The sequence below is a fragment of the Oryza brachyantha genome, chromosome 5, assembly GCF_000231095.2.
Source record: "Oryza brachyantha chromosome 5, ObraRS2, whole genome shotgun sequence".
In the NCBI taxonomy this organism is placed as follows: Eukaryota; Viridiplantae; Streptophyta; class Magnoliopsida; order Poales; family Poaceae; genus Oryza; species Oryza brachyantha.
In genome coordinates, this window is record NC_023167.2 from 10,285,643 (window position 1) to 10,307,919 (window position 22,277).

At 38.1% G+C, this 22,277-nt stretch overlaps 1 protein-coding gene across 1 annotated transcript; it reads left to right on the plus strand.

Annotated features, from left to right (window-relative positions):
• Positions 1-972: 972 nt before the first annotated feature.
• Positions 973-12,620, plus strand: LOC102707036 (probable AMP deaminase). Its single transcript, XM_006655158.3, has 20 exons — positions 973-1,412; positions 2,408-2,589; positions 3,251-3,440; positions 3,824-4,002; positions 4,087-4,138; positions 4,233-4,360; positions 4,458-4,637; positions 4,749-4,816; positions 4,900-5,042; positions 7,998-8,059; positions 8,152-8,265; positions 9,202-9,342; positions 10,380-10,532; positions 10,604-10,657; positions 10,726-10,836; positions 11,005-11,178; positions 11,378-11,458; positions 11,639-11,737; positions 11,839-11,960; positions 12,110-12,620. Exons 1-19 carry the CDS (start codon positions 998-1,000, stop codon positions 11,905-11,907), a joined length of 2,595 nt encoding a protein of 864 aa, XP_006655221.3. The 5' UTR covers positions 973-997; the 3' UTR covers positions 11,908-11,960; positions 12,110-12,620.
• The last annotated feature ends 9,657 nt before the right edge of the window (positions 12,621-22,277 follow it).

Consider the following 22,277-nt stretch of genomic DNA (forward strand, 5'->3'; position numbering starts at 1 on the left):
TTGCTTCAGCAAAAAAATATGTTCATACATAAGTACTATGCTGCCAAACCTTTTACAACTTAAACATGTAACTTGGGAATATTGCTCTATAACAGTCATGTTTAACTAGTGGTGGCTTGTTGCTGTTTTGTCGGAGTTTGTTTAAATAGTTAAATTAATAAATGCTTAATAGACAAATAAATTCTAATGTTTGGTTTATATATAATTACATTAAAAATATAATATCTTATTTGTATTATTAAATTAGGTCATAGTTTTATCATGGGTATATTGCTAGTTCGAAAAAAAAACAATTTTATTAATTAAACACTCCCGCAATATACTACCTCCGTTCCATATTAAGTTTATTTTTCACATAATGTTTTGACTCTTCGTCTTATTTAAAATTATTTTACGATTAATATTTTTATTGTTACTAGATGATAAAATATAAATAGCACTTTATGTATGACTAATTTTTTTAAGTTTTTATATAAAATTTTCAAATAAAACAAATGGTCAAATATTTAAACACATAAATCAAAAATAAAATTATTATGTGACGGAGGTAATACTCCCCCGTTTCATAATGTAAGATGTTTGACTTTTTTACTTACGATGTTAACCATTTGTCTTATTAAAAAATTATAGAAATATCATTTATTTTGTTTATGACTTACTTTATCATCGAAAGAACTTTAAGCACAATATATCATTTTTATATTTATATTAAATTTTTTAATAAAATGAATGATTAAAAATTACAGGAAAAAAAATCAAATATCTTGGGCTACGAAAAGAAGGTGATACTAATCTAAACACCCCCCCTCCCGGAGGCCGGAGTCCACCTGCGTCACTATCCCGACGGGCCGCTATAAATACCCCGCCCACCCCTCTCTCGCGCTAATCCCCCTTCCGCCTCCGCCCCCTCGTTAACCCCCCCGTTAATCCCGCCCTTAAACCCACCCCCACCCCACCCAAGCGCCCCCCCCCCACACCCCCTACCACCTCCACCTCCATGGGCTCCGACGCCTCCGACCCCTCGTACCGCCTCCACCTCGCCTGCGCCGCCCTGGTCGGCGCCTCCGTCGCCGCCGCCTCCGGCTACTACCTGCACTGCCGTTCCGTCGCGCAGCTCGGCGACGGCCTCTCCCGCTCCGCCGCCGAGCAGCGACGGCGGCGCGCGGCGGCGGGGAAGGCCCGGGCCCCGCCGCCGCCGCAGCAGCCGCGCCGCGCCCCCGCGGGGTCGTCCTCGCTGCCGGACCTCTCGTCGCTCTACTCCGTCGGGGCGGCGGCGGCGGCTGCCAGGGGATACCCCGTGGCCGAGGAGGAGGAGGACGACGACGACGACGGCACGAGGGAGCTCGCCGACGCCGCCGAGGCGTGCCTCCCGGTTCCCCTCGGCCTGCCGAGGCTGCACGTGGGGCCCGACGGTGAGTTTGTTGTCTCTACTCTGCTACACGTGTAGGCGCGCGTGCAGGTGGCTGGACTGGATAGGATTGGATATTTGGATTGGTGATGTTGTGGCTTTGGAGTACCTCGTGGCTTTGCTAGCTTGCGAAATGGGCTCAGAGTGTGGCGCAGTGTGTGTGTGTGCGCGGTTCGTACTGCAGGAAGAAGAAAACAAAATTGTTGCCGTCTTAAATCAGCTTATCAAGTGTTCATATAACTCTTCTGGTGGAGCATTTATTGCTGAAACTAGTATAAAATTTAATGCGAAATAAGCAAAATTAGCATAGTATTGAAGGCATTCACGAATAACTTGGATGAAACCTGAAAGGCTAAATTCAAGCTCTAGGCGTCATGACAGCTGTGTATAACAAGCAGTGAAACTCTTCAAAAAACAGAAAGAGAAATAAGGATATAATGCATGAGGTAATCCGATGTAGCATGGAGTGAATCAAGTATGGACTTAGATGCACTAACATACTTCTCGTGTGCAGTGGGTTTGAGCAGTACCTTTTGAAATGCACCTATTGCCCATACTTTTGAATAAAGAAATGTGAAATTTCGTTCAAGGGAGGATGTGATGGTGGGCCTTCATGGGAAGGGATTACAAACTAGTGCCTACTTAAGAAGTTAAGGCTGATCAACCTATTGATTATTTGCTATTGTTTTGACAAATGTGCTAATCAGGTTAGCTAGTTGGGCTAGTCCTTGTTGTTGCTTTAGAATCTACTACGGGCTCATACAAAAATGTTTACTAATTGCAAAGAATGTTTAATTGACTCCAAAGTCCAATCTCAATATGTTGATGCAATGCCTTTTAAATTAGCATCAAATACACCTGTACTCCTGTGATACATTGCCCTCTTTATTAGTCTATTTACATTTTATTTGAGAACATTCTATTTACACTAGTATGATATGATATGCCTATCTTTTATGTTTTAGAACGACACTGGGTATTAACAGGTGGTTATTGCAGGCAATAAACAACTTGTCCGTTCAAGCTCAAACAGAAGGGTTGGAATAATCAAACCAAATTCACCCAAGTCCCCCGTTGCCAGTGCAAGTGCTTTTGAGAGTGTAGAAGGATCAGATGAGGATGAGGCTACACAGCAAAATGGTAAACTTGATAATGGCTACCTGAAGACGAATGGAAATATTGTAAGTGTCAGCCATCCTGCTGTCATTACTTTTTTCTTGTTATGGTTTATAATCCTTTTCTTAATTCTTAATAATTGACCTCTATTGTTTGGAGTTTAAATAGATTTGACATCAATTTTTGTACCAGAAATCAGTAGATCATGCGCATAAAACAAGCGAATTTGTTGCATACTTTACTTACTCTATTGAGCATCGAGTCTCATTTTTTCATCTGCTTTATCTTCTTGTCCTTTAGATTCACCTTAGATTAAAAAAACATTTAACACAAGTTACACAATGGGCACTTAAAATCTAGCTAAGAAACACTGCTGGGATGCATTATAAAAGGAACATGCATTGAAAGCTATCTATATCTGCTGGCTGCAGATTTTGTTACAAAAATGATTGCAGATTTTATATTACTGAAAGCTAGTAACTAGCATGAGATAAACGTGAGTTCCTCTGACAGTCACTCTACAGTTAATAACTTGGTAGACGAAATCTTCTGATTAGATAATGCTACCATTAGGAATACAACCAGTAATATTTGCTGCTCATATGAGTAAATGTGCTGATAGTACTCTCTGTTTGGGCAAATATGTTGGTTTTCATCTGGTACAATGGCTGGGACTTATTGTGGAAATCCATTTTATTTTTCAATATCTCTGATCATATTAATCAGGAAGGAGAACAAAAAGGAAACAAAGTACTGGAAAATGGGGCTGCAGCACCATTAGCTGCAGCAAGTTTGATTCGGTCTCATAGTATATCCAATGATCTTCATGGTGTTCAACCTGATCCAGTTGCTGCAGATATTCTTCGAAAAGAACCTGAGCAAGAGTCATTTATTAAGCTATTAACTGCTCCACATGGTATGGTATTTGATATTAAAATAACAGTAATATTATCCTATGTGAACTTTCTATACTTTTGTTATTCTTTTGGTGAGTACTAGCATTTCTACTCAAGCAAATTCATCTGATAAAACATTTACATGCTGTACCCCTTTGTGAACTATAGGAGGTTGCCATTTCTGTCAACTATTAGGTGTAAGATAAGAACCAATAATACTAGTAAAATTCATGAAGACCATATTATTGAATGTACGCATGTCAATCTCATATTTCTCCTGTTGAATAGTCATTAATTTTCTCGTTACTGATAAGAGATATTTTTTGTACTAATTCTTCTTGTTTCCTTTATTCTCAAATCCCAAGTAATTTATTCTTAAATGCCATTTTCCATTTTATGCCAGAGATTCCATCTCCTGACGAAATTGAGGTTTACAAGCTCCTTCAGAAGTGTCTTGAGTTAAGAGACTGTTATCTTTTTAGAGAAGAGGTTGCTCCATGGGAGAAGGAGGTCATAAATGATCCCTGTACACCAAAACCTGACCCCAATCCATTTACTTATGTACCCGAACCAAAATCAGAGGTAACCTAGTTCAGGCTTTTCAGTGTTTCGAAACTTTCTGTCTGTTTTTTTCCTTCTGATTTCTCTCACTGATTATGATTTCAGCATGTTTTCCAAATGGTTGATGGTGTTGTCCATGTCTATGCGGATAAAGACTGTAAGGAGTCCAGCCCGTCAGCCCTTTTGCTTCATATGTCTGACCAAATGCTTTCAATTTCCTATGACTCATTTTTTTCCTCATTTTGCCTCAGATACAGAAAGACTTTATCCTGTTGCTGATGCAACAACCTTCTTTACTGACTTGCATTATATGCTTCGGGTGATTTCTGCTGGAAACACAAGGACCGTGTGTCATAATCGGTTGAATCTTTTAGAGCATGTAATCATATTGTCAAATCATTTACTCCTTGCTTACCTTGGTGAAAACATTTGAATCCTCTTCTAAAATTCTTCGTGCAATGTTTTTTCATTTCCAGAAATTCAAATTTCATCTGATGTTAAATTCGGATAGGGAGTTTCTTGCCCAGAAGACGGCACCACATCGTGATTTTTATAATGTCAGGAAGGTTGATACTCATGTTCACCACTCAGCGTGCATGAATCAAAAGCACTTGCTGAGATTTATAAAATCCAAATTAAGGAAAGAACCTGATGAGGTATATTCTTGAAACAATCGCTGCACTGACCGTCACAGCTTGTATTTGTGGACATAACACATTATCATGTTATAATCATAAATTCATAACTATATATGGTTTGCCATTTAGGTTGTCATTTTCAGGGATGGCACTTACATGACTTTGAAGGAGGTTTTTGAGAGCTTGGACTTAACTGGGTGCGTATTGGATTTGATCCTATGTTTATATAATGATGAAGCTACTATTTAGTTGATTATCAATCCCTCATGTTCTTTTCTAGGTATGATTTGAATGTTGATTTACTAGATGTCCATGCGGACAAAAGTACATTTCACCGTTTTGACAAATTCAACCTTAAATACAATCCATGTGGTCAAAGTAGGCTCAGAGAGATTTTCCTCAAACAGGACAATCTTATCCAAGGTATTGCTTATTTCAATTATTTTGTTAATACTTTTGTGCATCTTACTGTTTTTGTTATTGCTAAACTGGCTTGCAGCTCCATATTATTATCACAGTTTCTCCTAAAACAGTTGTCCTTAGGAGTCCTGTGGATGTTTGTCCATGTAAAAAATAGGGTCCATTGCCTTGGCGTAAACATTATCACATCCAAACTAGTGGATATATTGAAAACTTGTGTATTATGATTTTGGAGCTTCTGCTTAACCCTGCCCATTGTTTTTATAAAATGCAGTTATGACTAACTTTTCCATTGGTGTATTCCTTCAGCGTGATGCTAATGTTTTGATCTATTTGGTCTTATCAAAACATTAGCATCATGCTGTTTTCATTTTACGCAAGGTTGTAAACCGATGTATTTGGTAGCCATTTTGCATTATCACCAAATTCCAAATGCAATAATGTGAGTGTTTAAGCTATTGAGTTGTTTGGTGGAGAAGTTGATGTGTTGCACAAGAGGTCTGATCGGCTTTGATTTCATGTCAAATTTGAGACTTTAGCACTTCAAAAGGTTTAACAGCTATGGGCATTTAATGAGTAAATGAAGAGACATGGACGCAATGATACTATAGCATTTTGCATTTGAATACCAAATAATGATGCTTACGTCTTGCTTGACATGGTTGTTGTCATTTATGACTTCCATGAACATTTCATGGCATTCAATGCAACAATGGCATTCAACAGATTGTTGCAGAAATGCAGTAGCAAAATTAAGACGGGAAAAAACTTAAGCTACTCCCTCTGTTTTTTTATGTTTGACACCGTTGACTCTTGAACCTACGTTTGACAACTCATCTTATTAAAAAAACATAATTATTATTTATTTTGTTCTATTATCAAGTAAACTTTAAGCATGATTTATATTTTTGCATGCTTGTAATTTTTTTTGAATAAGACGAATAGTTAAACATAAAAGTCAACAACGTCAAAAATAAAAAAAATGGAGGGAGTATTTGTTTGCACAAGTGCATCATACAAACTAGATGATGCCCCATGCTTTGCTATGATATACATGGATGAATATATGTTAGATATTGTTAAAATAGTGGATGAGTATATGTGAAAATATTGTGAAAGTGATGTAGAGCATGATGATTTGACATGCTTGCATATTAATCTTTAGGATCCAATGAATTGTGGATGATGTAGTATGCTTGGATGAGCTTTAAATATAATAATTGCAAGTGGGTGATGATCTGGCATGTTTGCATGTTGAGCTTTATAGCTAGTGGGTTCCAACTATATAGAAGGTATAGATACTTTACTTGTTTTTTTGTTTGTTGATCATGTCACATATTGGATGGTCTCACTAGTGCTCTTGGACATAAAATCTATTTAGAAGGTTTATATGGTTTGACATGCCCTGGATATATATGAGACAACAGTGAAGCCAGAACCAAAACCCTGTTTGTTGAATCAGTGAACTCATCTAGGATGCGTTTGGTTCGTGGATGAGGTGAGTTGGGTTGGCTCCATCCCTGGATTGTAGGATGGGTTGGTTTTATTTTTCTGTTTGGTTGGATGGGTAGGTTGGACCCTGTTTTTTGTTTGGTGGAAGGGATGAGATGGGATGATTTGGACCTGCTTTTTGTTTGGTTGAAGGGATGAGATAGGATAAAGATTACCTCTCATATCAAAAAATAAAATATTAAATACTAGGATTAATATATGAATAACCTAAAGTAATTGAATGTATATTCATACAAGTAATATATTTTAAATAAATTTAATAAATAAAATGGACACCCATCTGTGCGTCGTGGTCGTCCTGGGACGGATTCGTTCCATCATTTTGGTGGGATGGGTTGGACCTGGATCTGGGAGAAATATTTTTCTCCTGGTCCAACCCATCCCACCCATCCACCAACCAAACAGGGTTAGGGATGGGTTGGCTCTGTCTCAACCCATCCCATCCCTGAAACCAAACACATCCCTGAAGTCTTGGAAGATTTTTGTGCTACAGCGCAAATGCAAAAATGCAGTACCCAGTTCCAAAAATATATGTTCATCTGACCTTCACAGATTTGGACATGTCTTTGCCACTGATAGGAGTGCCGTGATGAGGTTCAATTTAGTTACATTATGTGTGCTTAGAGGAAGTATCTGTTCAACATTACTGCTCCACTTGGGTAGGTTGTGGAAAAATCAAAATGACCAGACCAAGAAGTCAACGTGTGAACACAGAATGCATGTAACAGATTTAGTATAATCGATTGCTTGTGAAAAATAGAAGAGATGCTATAGAAGTCGTCTTGGATAGCTATATGCACAACAAATAACTTCCAAAGAAAGATTAAACATTTTTCTTCACAAATACATTATAATAAATTCACTTGTATCTTCATATATGACACATACTTTGGAGTTGCCACAGTAAATGCTCTGCAGTAGTGCTATAGTTTCGTCGAAGAGTAGGAAAGCTGTGCTTTGCGCTCGCTCAAATATTCTACGGTAGTCAGCTTAAACACGTGTGATGCGCAGATCTTTTTGGTGGGGGATATACACCTTTTGTCAATCATATAGTTTGCACGTCCTGTTAAACATTCGCTGTTATGGTTGGTGAGGGTCCCTTGGCCTAAGTATAAACTGATTTATTGGGCTTGTAACTGTAGATTATATGATAAGATCTAAATATATTTGGTGAAACCAGCTTACGGTCTCATGAGCTTATAAATCCATAATCCACCATCCTGTGCTCCAGCTTCTGCTTGAAGAATGAACTTCAGCATAATTCTATGCTGAAACCTACATATGCTCATTTGAAAGACTTAGAGAATATATGATATTTACTTGTTCTGTTTTTAGGGGGAATCACCATGATTGATTAGTATACCCACTTGTGCCCAATATTTTGTCCTTAAGAATTGTCTTGGTGCCTTATTCGAAATTTATTTATTGCTGTTTGGTCTAAACTAGGCCGTTTTCTTGCTGAGCTGACAAAGCAAGTTTTCTCCGACCTTACTGCAAGTAAATACCAGGTAAATTCTTCTACATGTTCTTTTTTGCTTCATGCAAATGTAATGCTTAGTTGAGACATCCATATTTAATCTTCTCTAATTTTCTTCACCAGATGGCTGAATATAGGATTTCAATCTATGGGAGGAAGCAAAGTGAGTGGGACAACCTTGCAAGCTGGATAGTGAACAATGAATTGTCTAGTGAAAATGTTGTCTGGCTGGTTCAGGTACCCTTTTGCTATTTCTGCCAGTACCTAGCACTAGGTATTTCTATTATTGTCTTGCACTTATTTAACCTACATACACTGGATAGATTTCCGTGCTTCATTGTTTTGTATGTATAATGCAATTGTTCTGTAGTGAAGCCTGAAGAAAAAGGGGAATAAATAGGAAGATTTACTTTAATTTTCTTTAAAGGGGGCTCCAACCTGCTCCACAATTTTGTGCTTGCTTCTATTACTGTGTAGCAAGCCTAAGCTTCTAGTTATGTTGATGCTATGTTCTTGATCTATTTCTGTACTATTACCATAGGAAAATCTTAATTTTGCAGGTGTTCCGTATTTCTACCTAGCATGTACAATGAGAACTTAGCATAATGTCAGTTCATATCCATGGACATTTTCAAATCCATAATCTAATAGCCAGTAGGTTGCACTTGCGTTTTCATTTGACTAGTTCCATTGTCACACATCTCTCAAGGTGGGGTAGCATTGTCTGATATTCTTATGAGAAAATATAAATAGTTAGGCCACCTCTGCCTCTTCAGTTACCATATGGCAAGTAGTTTGTTACTTTTTTGTATAGCTCAAACTAATCAGAAAGATGAAAGCATGCTAAATGCAGGGTAGAGATGTTTATGTTACTTCAATATGTGCACCTTAATTTTCTTGAAAGTTCCAGAATTTCGAAAAATGACTTTCATGTTGTATTATGCTTCCTTTTGTTCTTGCAAGTTACATCTGATATTTAAAGAAAATAAGCTACTTGGATGACTAATTATGTTGTATATTGTTGTATGGTCTGCAAGTGATCTTATTATAAACCACTCATTCTTTTGAAATCAAAAACCTTAAATGTTTATTTATGTAAAGTGATTTATGCCTTCTGATATATTTGATATTCAGTGTTGCGTGCAGTAATTATTTTTCTACATTCCTTTGCAGATCCCACGCTTATATAATGTGTACAAGGAAATGGGTATCGTTACATCATTCCAAACTCTTCTGGACAACATTTTCCTTCCTCTGTTTGAGGTCACTATTGATCCTGCTTCGCATCCGCAGCTTCATGTCTTTCTAAAGCAGGTCCGATAGTTGTCTTCTCATATTGTGCTTTGCATAATTTTTGTTTGTATTTCTTCCATGCATTTTGTCCCAACAATTCACACAATATTAACCTGTTGTTATTTTTTCATAAATTCTTGTTGCTACAGTCACTGTTGTAGCACAAATTCTAGAATAAAAATACAGTGAAAGTTCTCTTTAACGAATGGTGAGGGTCGTTAAATGATGTGTGGTTACAGATTTCCAAGTGATATATTTTTAAATGCCTATTGCATTCCTAGACATGTCTTGTATTTGAGGCATTCATGTCTTTGGGGGTGGGGGGCAATAACATGGTGATAGAATCGGTTAAATAACTTTTTCACAAGTGGAATGGCTGAGAATGATGTGCATTAGTACTAAATGTAATTTTTGACTTGCCAATCAGTGAGTGAAAGGAAATGGTTAGGTCAACTTAGTTTTGTGGACAAATCTTTGTGCCATGCAAGAAATACCGCTGCCAAGTCATCATCTACATGGCAAAACAACCTACAAAACCACTCTAAGGGGTTATTTGAGCCGGCTTCCATACTTTAGGGCGTAGAATAACCATTTCATACTTCCGGTGGTTAAGTAGACCAACCAACCCAATAGTTCAGGGGTTATTTAAAGTTTTTCCTTCTAAGAATCAAAATACATTTTTTCTTCTAGAATCCAAAAGCAGGCCATGGAGTTACTTTTGTGATTTTGAATGATGTTCTCAGGATGTCACTAGGAGTATTATATAAACTGTATCTTCCACATGTATCAAAATCTAAATCCACAATTGGCTTTTAAGAATCCAGCTTCTAAAATCACAATTCAGAAACAGGGTATTAGTCGAGTTTCATCTTCATGCTTGAACTTCAAGCTTAAAACTATACCTGGTTAATTTAGTAGTTGATTTTTTTAATCTTGGAAAGGACCAGGAACTACATAATTCTCACTTTTTTCTTTCAAACTACAAAATATGTTACTCCTAATCTGGCACATTTCATAAGCAGGCAACCTTAGGATTAACTTGAGTTTTTGCCTTGCAGGTTGTAGGATTGGATTTGGTTGATGATGAAAGTAAACCTGAAAGGCGTCCAACAAAGCATATGCCTACACCTGAACAATGGACCAATGTCTTCAACCCAGCATTTTCATATTATGCATATTACTGCTATGCTAACTTATACACACTTAATAAGGTAGTGAATTGTCCTTATACCTCTAAGTTTCCCCATTTTGCTGGAAAAGTAATACCCCTGTCCAATTTTAGCTGCGTGAATCAAAGGGGATGACCACAATCAAATTCCGTCCACATGCTGGCGAGGTAGAATCTCTTCAATCTTCCACTTTGGCTTTTTGATATTGTGTTTGTCTAAAATTGTATGGTGTCAGGCTGGAGACATCGATCACTTGGCAGCAACATTTCTTCTGTGTCACAATATATCGCATGGAATCAATTTAAGGAAGTCTCCTGTGCTTCAATATCTATACTATCTTGGCCAGGTATTTTTTCATATTTAGATAATCCAGCACATTTTTTAAGAAACTCTTTAGCTGTAATTTTAGAGTAAAAGGCACAGTGTATTTGTCTAGTCTAGTGTAGTTTGTTTGTTTTAAAGAAACCTTTAAGTGACTATTATTTCTTTGACCTGTTGCTTTCAATTTGGTCAGATTGGTTTGGCAATGTCCCCATTAAGTAATAACTCCTTGTTTCTCGATTACCACCGGAATCCTTTCCCAATGTTTTTCCAACGAGGCCTGAACATTTCCCTATCGACGGATGATCCATTGCAAATCCACCTGACAAAAGAACCATTGGTGGAAGAATACAGCATTGCCGCTTCGGTACTCCCTCTTTCTCCCCTCTCCCTATTCATCTTTTGCAGACAATAATGTACATACTTAACGTTTATACATGTGCATGTGCAAGACATACAAGAACGCAGTACAGTATGCACCTGTATGCTTGTTCATATTTCTCTACACATAAACTGCTAACCACTTTTTTCATATGGAAGCACTCACTTGTGTTTTTTTGTTTCAGCTCTGGAAGCTTAGTTCTTGTGATTTATGTGAAATAGCTAGAAATTCTGTCTATCAATCAGGCTTTTCACATGCTCTCAAGGCAAGTAAACAACCCTGGTGACTACTTTCCAAGCTTGTTGGTGGTCTTGAGCTTTATTACATTCATTTTGGCCACAGACCATTTTCGTAAATTATGGTTATGCAAAAATTCTTGCTTGATATGTCCTGTAAGTGATGTGTTTACATGATATCATGAAGCAAATCATTTCATCTCTTGCAGGCACACTGGATTGGCAAGAATTACTACAAACGAGGCCCTTCAGGGAATGATATCCATAAAACTAATGTGCCTCACATCAGGGTTCAATTTAGGGACTTGGTATGAACATATATCCTTTACTTCTCTTGGATGGATAACTTATAATTTTGACTGTCCTCTACAAGCCGCATTAACCGATCATAAATCTGTGTGATTTCCAGATTTGGAGAGATGAGATGCGGCTAGTATACCTAAACAATGTCATCTTACCTGATGAGGTGGACCAGTAACATGTACCCCGGTGTATACGGTGCAATTACCCTGGAGCTACATTTCATGTTGGGTATGCACTAGTCACCTCTCAGCCAGTTCGCACTTTCATTTCGTTTCGTTTTGTTTCTTCTCTATTAAACACTGCCCCGCCGCGTGCCTATCTTGTGATGTGGAAAATCAAACTGTGCGCCTTTAATGTATTCTCTATCAACCTGGCAGTCGCTGGAAGCCAACATGAAAAGCGATATGTATCTGGAAGCCAGCATGAAAAGTGCTGTGATACAGAGTGTCCGGATTCCAAGCCAAAAAGTGGATCTTCGGAACAAGTGAATGCCCCCAGGAACACTAAAGTACAAGAAGATATATACATAATAAGATTGGAGCTTAGATTAGGAAGAGGATGAAGCGGCTCACAGCTGGTGCTAGATTTTAGGCTGTATGGAGGCCGGTAAACAATTACTTGGTGTGATTGTAATTGCGCCCTCCTCTTGGTTGTAAAGAATGCTATAACCAAACATTGCATGCACCTATGCACCTCTCCTAATCTTGTACTTCTTAGAATAAAGTGACGCCGCTTATTTTGCTCCATGGAAGTAAGAAGAGGTTTGGGTGACCAGATGGTTAGTTGCCCTTTACAAGTGGATACCTTTGTCTGTCGAATCTTAAGGCCATCTTTGAAATGGAGGAATTTGATGGGAAATGGTTCAAAGCGCTACATGAGTTCTGAAAATTCATGTGTTTGAGTTGTGTTCAGCTTTGCCTAGTTTGTTGTTAGATTAATCAGATGGATAGGATGAATCTTCAGACGGAGTAGTATTTAGCAATAGGAATGATTTGAGTCCTCAGTTTACTAGGTTTTGTTTCATTGGATAGTTATACTTCATTTGTTCAGCTAACAGTAATTGAGTTGGTAGTAGTAAATATGTGTAATGCCATGCACGACATACGCCAAAAAAGATTTTCTTTTAAAAAAAACCCGCCGAGTCCAAAATCTATCAAAATGAAAATTGCTAGAACCTCTTATGTATTTATGGACATTCATGACATACGATTGGTAAGAATAAGAAATTAAGAATATCAATTACTTTCATGAATACGATGCCATGAGCATCTCCTAGGAAACAATGAATAGATACAGTAAGTAAAAAAAATCATGACAAATCTTAACTATAATATTTGATATTCTAGTTATATGAACTAAAGCTATATAATTTTAATGAGTGTAAAATTGTGGTGCTAAAAGTTGCTATTCCTGCTCATGCATACTGATATCGTTTCGTATCTAAAAACCAAATAAACTATGATGGTGAAAATGTAAAATGCTTGAGAAATATAATATGTAACTAAAAAACGTATGTACCAAAAATTCCAATAAAAATATGTTCATTTCTTTGACACAAAATGTAATTTTCTTGAATCAAAAGGAAAAAAAAGTTTCTACAAAAGATTGTTTTATGGAACATTGTTTTTCACAGTGAACAATTATGAATTGAAACAACTATTTCTATCTAAGACAAATCCTGAACAATTATGAATTGAAAAGGCAATTTTCATCTCACATAATCGTAAATACATCTTTATCATTTAGGCCTCATTTAGTTTCCAAAAAGACGCGTACAGTCACACATTTAAAGTATTAAACATTATCTAATTACAGAATAAATTTTAGATTCTGTCTAAAAACCGCGAGACGAATCTTTTGAGTCTAATTAATCCATCATTATCACATGTTGGTTACTGTAGCACTTATGACTAATTATGTGCTAATTAGGCTCAAAAGATTCGTCTCACGATTTTCCCCCATAATTGTGTAATTAGTTTTAATATTCATGTATATTTAATTCTTTATTTAGGTGTTCAAAGATTCGATATAATGTTTTTGGAAAAGTTTTTGGGAACTAAAAAGGACCTTACTGGTATCAGGCCATGACAATGAATATCCTATAAGAACATAAATCATGATCCAATTATACTTTCATAGCTAGTGACTTTCCATATCCCTAGGGCATCGGGAATAGGCAGATCCCCTAAGGGATGTACCACTAAAGGAAATATACATAGGTATGTTATGGATATGTTCATGAAAAATGTTCTAAGATATTTCCTTGTAGTTTGCCTAACTATCCATATACATCATGTGAGAAATAGAAGGAGAATTCTTCTACACACATATACGGAAATGTATAATAGAACATATGTTCACCTACACAAGAAATCTCTACCATCCATCCATTATCGATCATACATATGTATATAACGTACACATCCTTAAATATACACATACATACATATACATGTATATATCCATGTTGATAATATATACACACACAAACACGCACACACGCGCGCACACACATATATACACACACACATATTTATACATATATGTACGTACATACGAAAATATGTAATATAACATACTCTTCATCTAATATGGTGCACACATCACGAGGATATATGAAAGGCTAAGATTATACGTGCACATGAACCTATGTTCTAAATACATACATACATGCATACATACATGTATACATGCATGCATGCATGTATGTATGTATGAAAATGTAGAATATAACATATATTACCGTAGCAATCGTGCCCTCCATGCACGCTGAAATGTGCTCCTAATGGAGGGGATCTCACGCCCCACTGGTCCACTCCCTTCTCACCCTAGAGAGACGAGAAGAGAATGGGAGGAGAGGGGAACTGCAAAGACACGGAAAAAACTTGCCTCCCATCCATGGTGTTTGCTATCCCCTCCCCACAACTAGGCGTCATATCCCTGCTCCTATTCTAGGCGATGGTAGTGACTAGTGAGCAGTGGTACTGAATCCCTAAGGGCACAACAAACCGAGATGAGGGTAGGGGATTGCGAAAGAGCAAGTTTCTCCAACACCAGATCTAGTTGTCTGCACTTTTGGTCCAACCACCTGCTTCTTCAGCATGAGAGAGCAGGAGAGAAATGCATTGGTGCCACCCTTCCGAGGCACACCACCAACAACGAGGGTACAGGCATCGGCCGACCGAGAGGAGCACGTGGGATGGTAGAGAAGGCTACCTCGATGATGACTTGACAATCACTGAACCTCCTCCCTCGGGTCTAGTGTGACTGAGGTGGCATGGTGCCTCCCTCCTCCACCTTCTTTGTGTTGACCTCCAGGTCTACGCTTGTGTCAATGATACGGTAAGGTGGCCAACCGAGTGATCCTGACGTTGTGTAAGCTAGTGCAAACGAATACCCAGGTGAGTAGGAAATGACTGTCCTACTCGTCTTCCTAGCAGGTGTTCTTTCCCGTTCGGCGAAAACTCTTGGAGTTGATGTATCCTATAAAGTTCTTTTTTTTTTCATGTTTCTAATTTTCGGTAGTGCTCTGATTCACTTAGTGTTGGCTCTTCCTTCGGATCTCTTTCCCCACCTGCTTCTTCACGAGTGGACAAAGGGGACCAAGATGGGTTCGGAGGAGGTCAGAAGGCTGAGATGGCTACTGCTCCAGTGATACATGGCTATCTTCCTTCCCCTCCAAAACTGCAGCCGGCAAGTGGTTGACGACGTTCTTCTCTTGACAACATGGCTAATGGCCAGATCTGATTGAGAAAAAGGTAGAAGAGGCACAACCTCCTTCCATGCTACCGTATTGGAGGAAAATGACCGAAGGAAGACAACACATTTGTCAGATACTGCAGAGAGGACGAGCCATTCTCCACAGTCTACCTGCAAATTGTGCTTGGTTGAGTTTGATTAAGTGTGCTGCATCTCCGCCCGAGCAGTTTGGTTGGGTACAATGGCAATTGGCAGCACACGAGGTTCAGTGGTTGTCAAGTCATCCTCGAGTAGCCTCCCCCCACTATCCCTCATTCTCCTCTCGCTTAGCTGACACCACTCCCCTCATTGTTGGTGGTGTGCCTAGGGGGGCACAAGTAGTTTTCTCTCTTGCTCTCTTCCCATGGCAAAGAAGCAGGTGGTCGAACCAACATTTTTTGAGAATTGGATCTGGTGTTGGAGAAACTCGCTCTTCTGCAATCCCCTAACCTTTCAGTTTGCTGTGCCACTGCCTCCTCTTCGTCGAGATTCAGTACCGATGAACTCAAGCAACAATAGCTCCTTGAGCAAGAGCGGGGATGTGATGTTTGTCTATAGGAAAGGGAGAGCAAATGCCATGGATGAGAGGCAAGTGCTTTCGTGTCTTCATAGTCCCCCTCTCCACCCATTCTCTTCTCTACTCTCTAGCATGAGAAAAGAGTGGGCTAGTAGCCCAGTGGATTGAGAGAGCCATGGTGGAGTGAAGCCAAAAGTATATGTACCATCTCTCACATATGTGTGTTCGCCTGTGTGCACACACATAAAGTAAATAAGGGTTCACTCCCATTTTCACATAGCGCTTGACTCATTCATTCTTCCTCTTCTCTCCACTTTGAAGTGCAGTGATTCACAAGGACTAGCCAAAAAGCGTATTAAAAACCTAAGGAACTTGAAAACTCATGAGTCCTGATTCCTCATTCAAAATCCCATCCACGTTGTTTTTGTTTTATGCAGCTGTTTGTGGTACAAAGTGGTGCCCTAAGTGCATTTGCAAGGCATATATATTATACATATAATATATATACACACACATTTAATATATATATATATATTATAATATATATAAAAAAGGAATTTGTTATGGTACACCAAGTTATTATTAACCATCCATTATTTTTTGATCCAATGACTAGTGTTGCTCTTACCTCATAGGTGGTAAGGCATCATTTATTGTTATTTAAACTCTATTAAATGTAATTATTGGAGTATAATATGGAATACACCAATGTTTCCTTATTTTGATATTAAATTCATAAAAGCATATAATAAAAATCATGCCATATATTGAATTGAACTTCAGTATCCAAATTATAATGGTAAAATGCTTGATTTATAAAAGGTTTAATTAAAAACAATTGAATTATATATAATTTAGGAATAATCTGCATGGTTTTTCCCCCAAATTAGGGTTACTACAAAAAAAAATTTTAAATCTTCACAATCAAATGCATTTAAATCTTGGATGAGAATTTTAAAACTTGATTTTAGATTAGTGCAGTTCAATTATTAATGTATAGTACCATTGTTCATACCATATTCACTTAAGTTCATATGGTTAATTCAACTATTTGAAAATTGGAAATTTTTGAATTTTATTTCTCACATCTGAAATCTATAATTTTATTTTATTTTATAAAGTATAATTCATTTACACTTATCATGCATGCGCGATTGGAATTTATAAAAAGTAATTATGGTCTTTAATACTACTTTTCTTACTGTGATTTATTCATTAGGAAGTAAAAATAAATAAATAAATAAATAAATAAATAAATAAATTCAATGGTTCAGATTGATTCCTCTAGGGAGGTAAGATGGAGCACTCTAAAAGGAATCTATATATAAACTGCGACATAGTTATAATAATAGTGGAGAAAATGTCATTTTAAGGATTCGCCTTGTAAATAAGTTAATGGATTTGTCTTGTAAATATGTTAATATTGTAAACAAGTTAATGGAGTAGACGACACAATAGAGTATTAGCTCGAACAGTGCCTCCTCTAGTAATGCCATAAGGGAGTCCATGCCCCTCTGCCCAAGGCTGATTGACCTCTGCCATCTCAGGGGGTGACTTAAAAAAGATCCAGATGTCATATTTGCAAATGAAAATTAATTTGCAACAAAAATTTTTATATACGTGTTTTTAGCGATTTAAAAGCCAAAGCTGAAAACAAAAACACGATGGAAAAACTCAAAATCTACTCTAAATTTAAGATTAAAAATTCAAATTTTGGCTTATAAGTATAAGTAGAAGTGAAAATATGGTGATGTCAAGCAACAATGTTCTGTAAATTCTCCTAGAGTAAGTTTCACAAAATTACATACAGTTTCATCAAACTAGCACAAAACTATAGATTTAAGTTGGTATATCACAATACTATATACTAAACACCATTTTTCCACAAAACTATATATTTAAGATATTGCATCATAAAACTACATATTTAAATTCAATTTGATCACATGATCAAAATGATAATAATGAAACTCTAAAACCTATATTTCTTTAAAAAGTTTCACCACTAAGTCTGTAGTTTTGTGATACAAAAATCTTAAATATATAGTTTTCTAGGAAATTTGCAGATAAATATGTTTTGTGATACATAACTTTAAATCAATAGTTTTATGATAATTTAGTCGAAGAACCTATAATTTTATGAAATGTACTCTAAATTCTACTTGTATCATGCTTTAGGTTGATGGCTTCCAACTTGATGACTCAAGTTCTCAAAAACCTGTTCAACAAATTGGGTGAATACTGAAAACCCCTGCACCCAGTATCCTTTAAACTCACTCAGACCAGTTTTTGCCTATATTAGTAATATAGGCGTGCATTGCAACATATAGATAGAGAAAAAAAACATTCTTCCTAAGAAACCACTTGATTTTTCTGTTTGTTGTGAAACAATTTTTTTAAGAAACTACTTGATTTTTTTTATATAAAAGAGCATGCACCCGGTATCCTTATTTCTTACTGATATCGGTTTTTGCTTATACTAGCAATATACAGGGGCATTACAGAGAAAAGGAACATTCTTTTAAAGAAATTACTTGATTTTTTCCTTTTTTTTAAAGTGCTGGTAGTTTTTCCGTGAGGTGAAGTAGTAGAGATATTTCGATAAGGTCGAAGATAAACTGCATCAGAAGACCGGAATATTAACCTAGTCATCGCAAGAGAAAATCACATGAGTTAACAGGAACAAGCCAAGCCACACTGCATGTTACTTGAAGCTATGCAGTGAATAGTGAAACACTTGCTGTGTCTGACTGGATAAGCTTTGTTAATTCTTTTTCACGCATATTCTGTACAAAGCGCCGACATACAGAGTCCCCGTCAAATGAAACAACCTTTATTAATTCAGATTTTCAGAGTACCCCAAAAGAAGTTGATAAAAACACAATTAAAAAGCTTTGATAAACCAAGGGGTATCAGAGACTAAAGTGAAATCGTCAATCATTTATACAAATGCTGCACAGCAGCCAGAAACCAGAGCTAGAGCTCGTTGCAAGTTCCAGCCATGGCCATCGCGATTTATTGTGGATATAGTTCCAGCCATTGGTGGGGTAGCCCTAGGAGAAAACTTAGTTCTAGTGCAGATTGAAATGGCATGCCAAATACACATGGTGCGCCATCGAGATTGCCTTAGGTCTTTCGCTAGTTCTTGCCCATCGCTGCTCTGTCCTGCTGCCTAAGCCTCTCGCCTTCACGGGAAAGATAGTTCTGGAATTTCTCCTGCCAGAATGCAAGAAATTGTTATACCTCCCATGAAGAGTAAACAAACACAAGTAATGCATACCTGTTAGCGACCAAACTGAACAAAAAAGAGGCTGAAAAAAAATACATGCAACTGTGCAGTCAAGCTTGGATCAGTTCTAGAAGGCACCGCAAGAAGAGGTGGCTGAGAGCAATTTGGCATTAACAGGTTGGTTACCATGGGAAATTTGTCAAGTTATGAACATATTGATAGACTTTGGATATAGATAACAAGACGTAACATCTAATACTACTGGTAGAATCGGCAACCAGCATACACCAAAACATATCCATTAACTAATATAGTTCCAACCCATTCCACTGGACAGGGGTAGTACAACAGAAATTTTGCAGCCTCAAGCAACCAAAATGGAGAAATCTAGCAAGTTAACAATTCAGTCATGAGAACTTGAAAAGGCATGGTTTATTTTGGTAGATTAGATCTGAAAAAACATTCTCCTACAATCTACACATTTCATGGTTATAAGACTAGCACTATATGGGAATGCTTATTACAAGTATTGCTTCTACTAACCACTTTCTGAACAAATACTTCCCACAATACAATGTAACATACTGTTTCCTAAAAATTGCCTGAGAAACCAGAAGCAGAGGCTTCAAGGAATACCAGTCTCCTCGCATTTGTCTCATAGTTAACTCCCAACTTGATTTACACATAGCCCCCAAATAAGAGTGTTGTATGTCAGCAAGCATGACAAGCCCTCTCATGTCATAACAGAACTCATAGAACAGGTTCTTTGACTGTTGATTTATCCACTTCTTGCATAGTCAATAGATCACACTGTGCACAAAAGTATATTGTTTTGTATAACTAGTGCATTGCAACTCCATTCCAACATGAGCTCCACAATCTTTTATATTCCATGCAAATAGATTAATATTTGACTGAAAACATAAAACACTAAATTTGTGAGTGAGGCCATTTGTGAACCACAGCCATTTGACCCCAGAAATCCTAATTGAAGCTATTGATCCCAGGCTAATTCATTAAACAATAACAGGGCAGGGCTGCAGGTATGTAAGAAAAACAACACCTGAGGATTAACCAAATAGAATAAATGAACTACCAAGCACTGGCACATCTAACATTTCACGGTTCTTAGCGTCCAGATACTCTGGTTTACAGCCAACCATTAAGTTTCCCATTAAAAATACAAAATAATATCAGATATTAAGAATACAGGCATAAGCTCACATTGCATGTTATTACCCTCGAATGGCTAACAACTACTGGCATTCTAAGACAACTAATCTGCTGCGTGTTCTTGGAATGAAAGAAGTTGTTTTTTTTTTTTGAAATAGGAATGAAAGAAGTTGTTGTGCAAACCAAAAGGCACCAAATCATGCAACAGCGTCCCAAATAAAAAATTCACAACAGTGGTCAATCCAAGAAATGATGTACTTTAACCACCCACATGATAATCCTTAACTATCTGCCTTAAAATCAGCAATTATTGGTTGCTGATAACCACATGCATCAGCAATTTTAGGTTTCTGTCTAATGACCTTACACTGCACGTTCCAAAGAAAAACTCTACTAGTAACATCAGTCAATAACACACATTAGTAGCCTTAAGGTCCTGATTCAAAGCCTAATTTTCAGCCTATTACCAATGAAAAATACAGGCTGAAAGCTTTTACCAGGTGAATCCAAAAAAGATGCCTAGATGGGCCGTCACACTAGATTTACAGGTGTTTTTGGCCTATTCTGCCCGAAAGAAAGTGTGGCCTCCCAGAGCCATGTTTTTTTTCCCAACAAAAGTCAGGCTTGGTTTGCTCAGTCTCGAGCTATCTTTTTGAGGTCACAGGGAGCAACAATAACCTTCCGCTTCGCCAGGCAGCCGCCACCACTGTGCTGCACTTTGATCCTCTGGCCCTGGCCTCTGTTCCACCGCTGCCAAACTCTGCTCTGCCCTGGAACCAGATCCATGGTGCTTTGCTCCACTGACTCCACCCCTTTGTGCCACGCCTACCACCAGCGCAGCCGTGCAGGCTGGCACCATGACTTGTGGTTGAAGAAGGAAGTTAAAAGGTTGGAATCCTGAGCAATCTGATGCTTAGTATGATCAACGTGTGCTCATCAGAACGTTTCAGTGTGGAATTTCAGTTCTGAGTACTTGTGTTTTGTCGGTTTGAACTGTTGTCGATTTGATTTAATCAAGTTGCAGATTTAACGTCATTTTTTCTACACTTCTTGTTGTTCATTTCATTTACGTGTCCTGCTAGTGATTTGTCTCCGACGTCCTGCTAGTGATTCCTCATGGAAGTTACAATTAAACATTCTACAGTTGACACAATCAAGCTCTAGAACAAAAAAAATCTGCCCCCAAAACCTAGACTTCCTACCTACCGGCCACTTCACGCCGGATCCACCGGATACACCAACAAATCCACGAAGAGAAAACGCATCGATAGATACAGACGCGAGGCAACAATCCACCGGGGTGGGGTGGGGGGGGGCATCCCATGGGGGAGGGACTGGGTGGGATTCAGGGGGTACCTTGCCGCCGAAGAGGAAGATCCCGGCGAGGCCGGCGGTGGCGACGCCGCCCCAGATGACGACGGTAGAGGAGAGCAGCGACCAGTTGCGGTAGATCATCCTCGCGCCCCTTGTCTCCCGCAGCTTCCAGGCCACCGGCCGCTCGGTCAATGGCTCGACGGCGGCGACGACGAGGTTGAGGACGCGGCGGCGACGTCGAGCTGCGTGCGAGCGAGCGAGCGAATGGATGTTTCCCTACCACAGGCCCAGCCTATGTACCAAAAGCTGGATGTGGGCCATGCCTTTCAGGCCCACTAGCCCAGGCCATCTAACAAACGGCCCAGGCCCACTCAGATGCGATTTTTTTCTTTTCTATTTGAGTAAATTTCTTTTAACAAATAGTACGAGACATTTCTAATTATATATATACATTACTTTAGTTATATTTTCAACATATGCTAGTTATATTATAGATAGTACAATTTTTTTATATAAAATTGGTTAATCTCTCATTAGTATTAACCGTGAGGATTATGATAAATTTTATAATTAT

Coding starts and splice junctions, on each gene's coding strand:
- LOC102707036 (XM_006655158.3), top strand. CDS start 998: ATGGGCTCCGACGCCTCCGACCCCTCGTACCGCCTCCACCTCGCCTGC. Junction 4,817..4,899: donor GAGAGCTTGGACTTAACTGG/GTGCGTATTGGA, acceptor GTTCTTTTCTAG/GTATGATTTGAATGTTGATT. Junction 8,266..9,201: donor ATGTTGTCTGGCTGGTTCAG/GTACCCTTTTGC, acceptor ATTCCTTTGCAG/ATCCCACGCTTATATAATGT.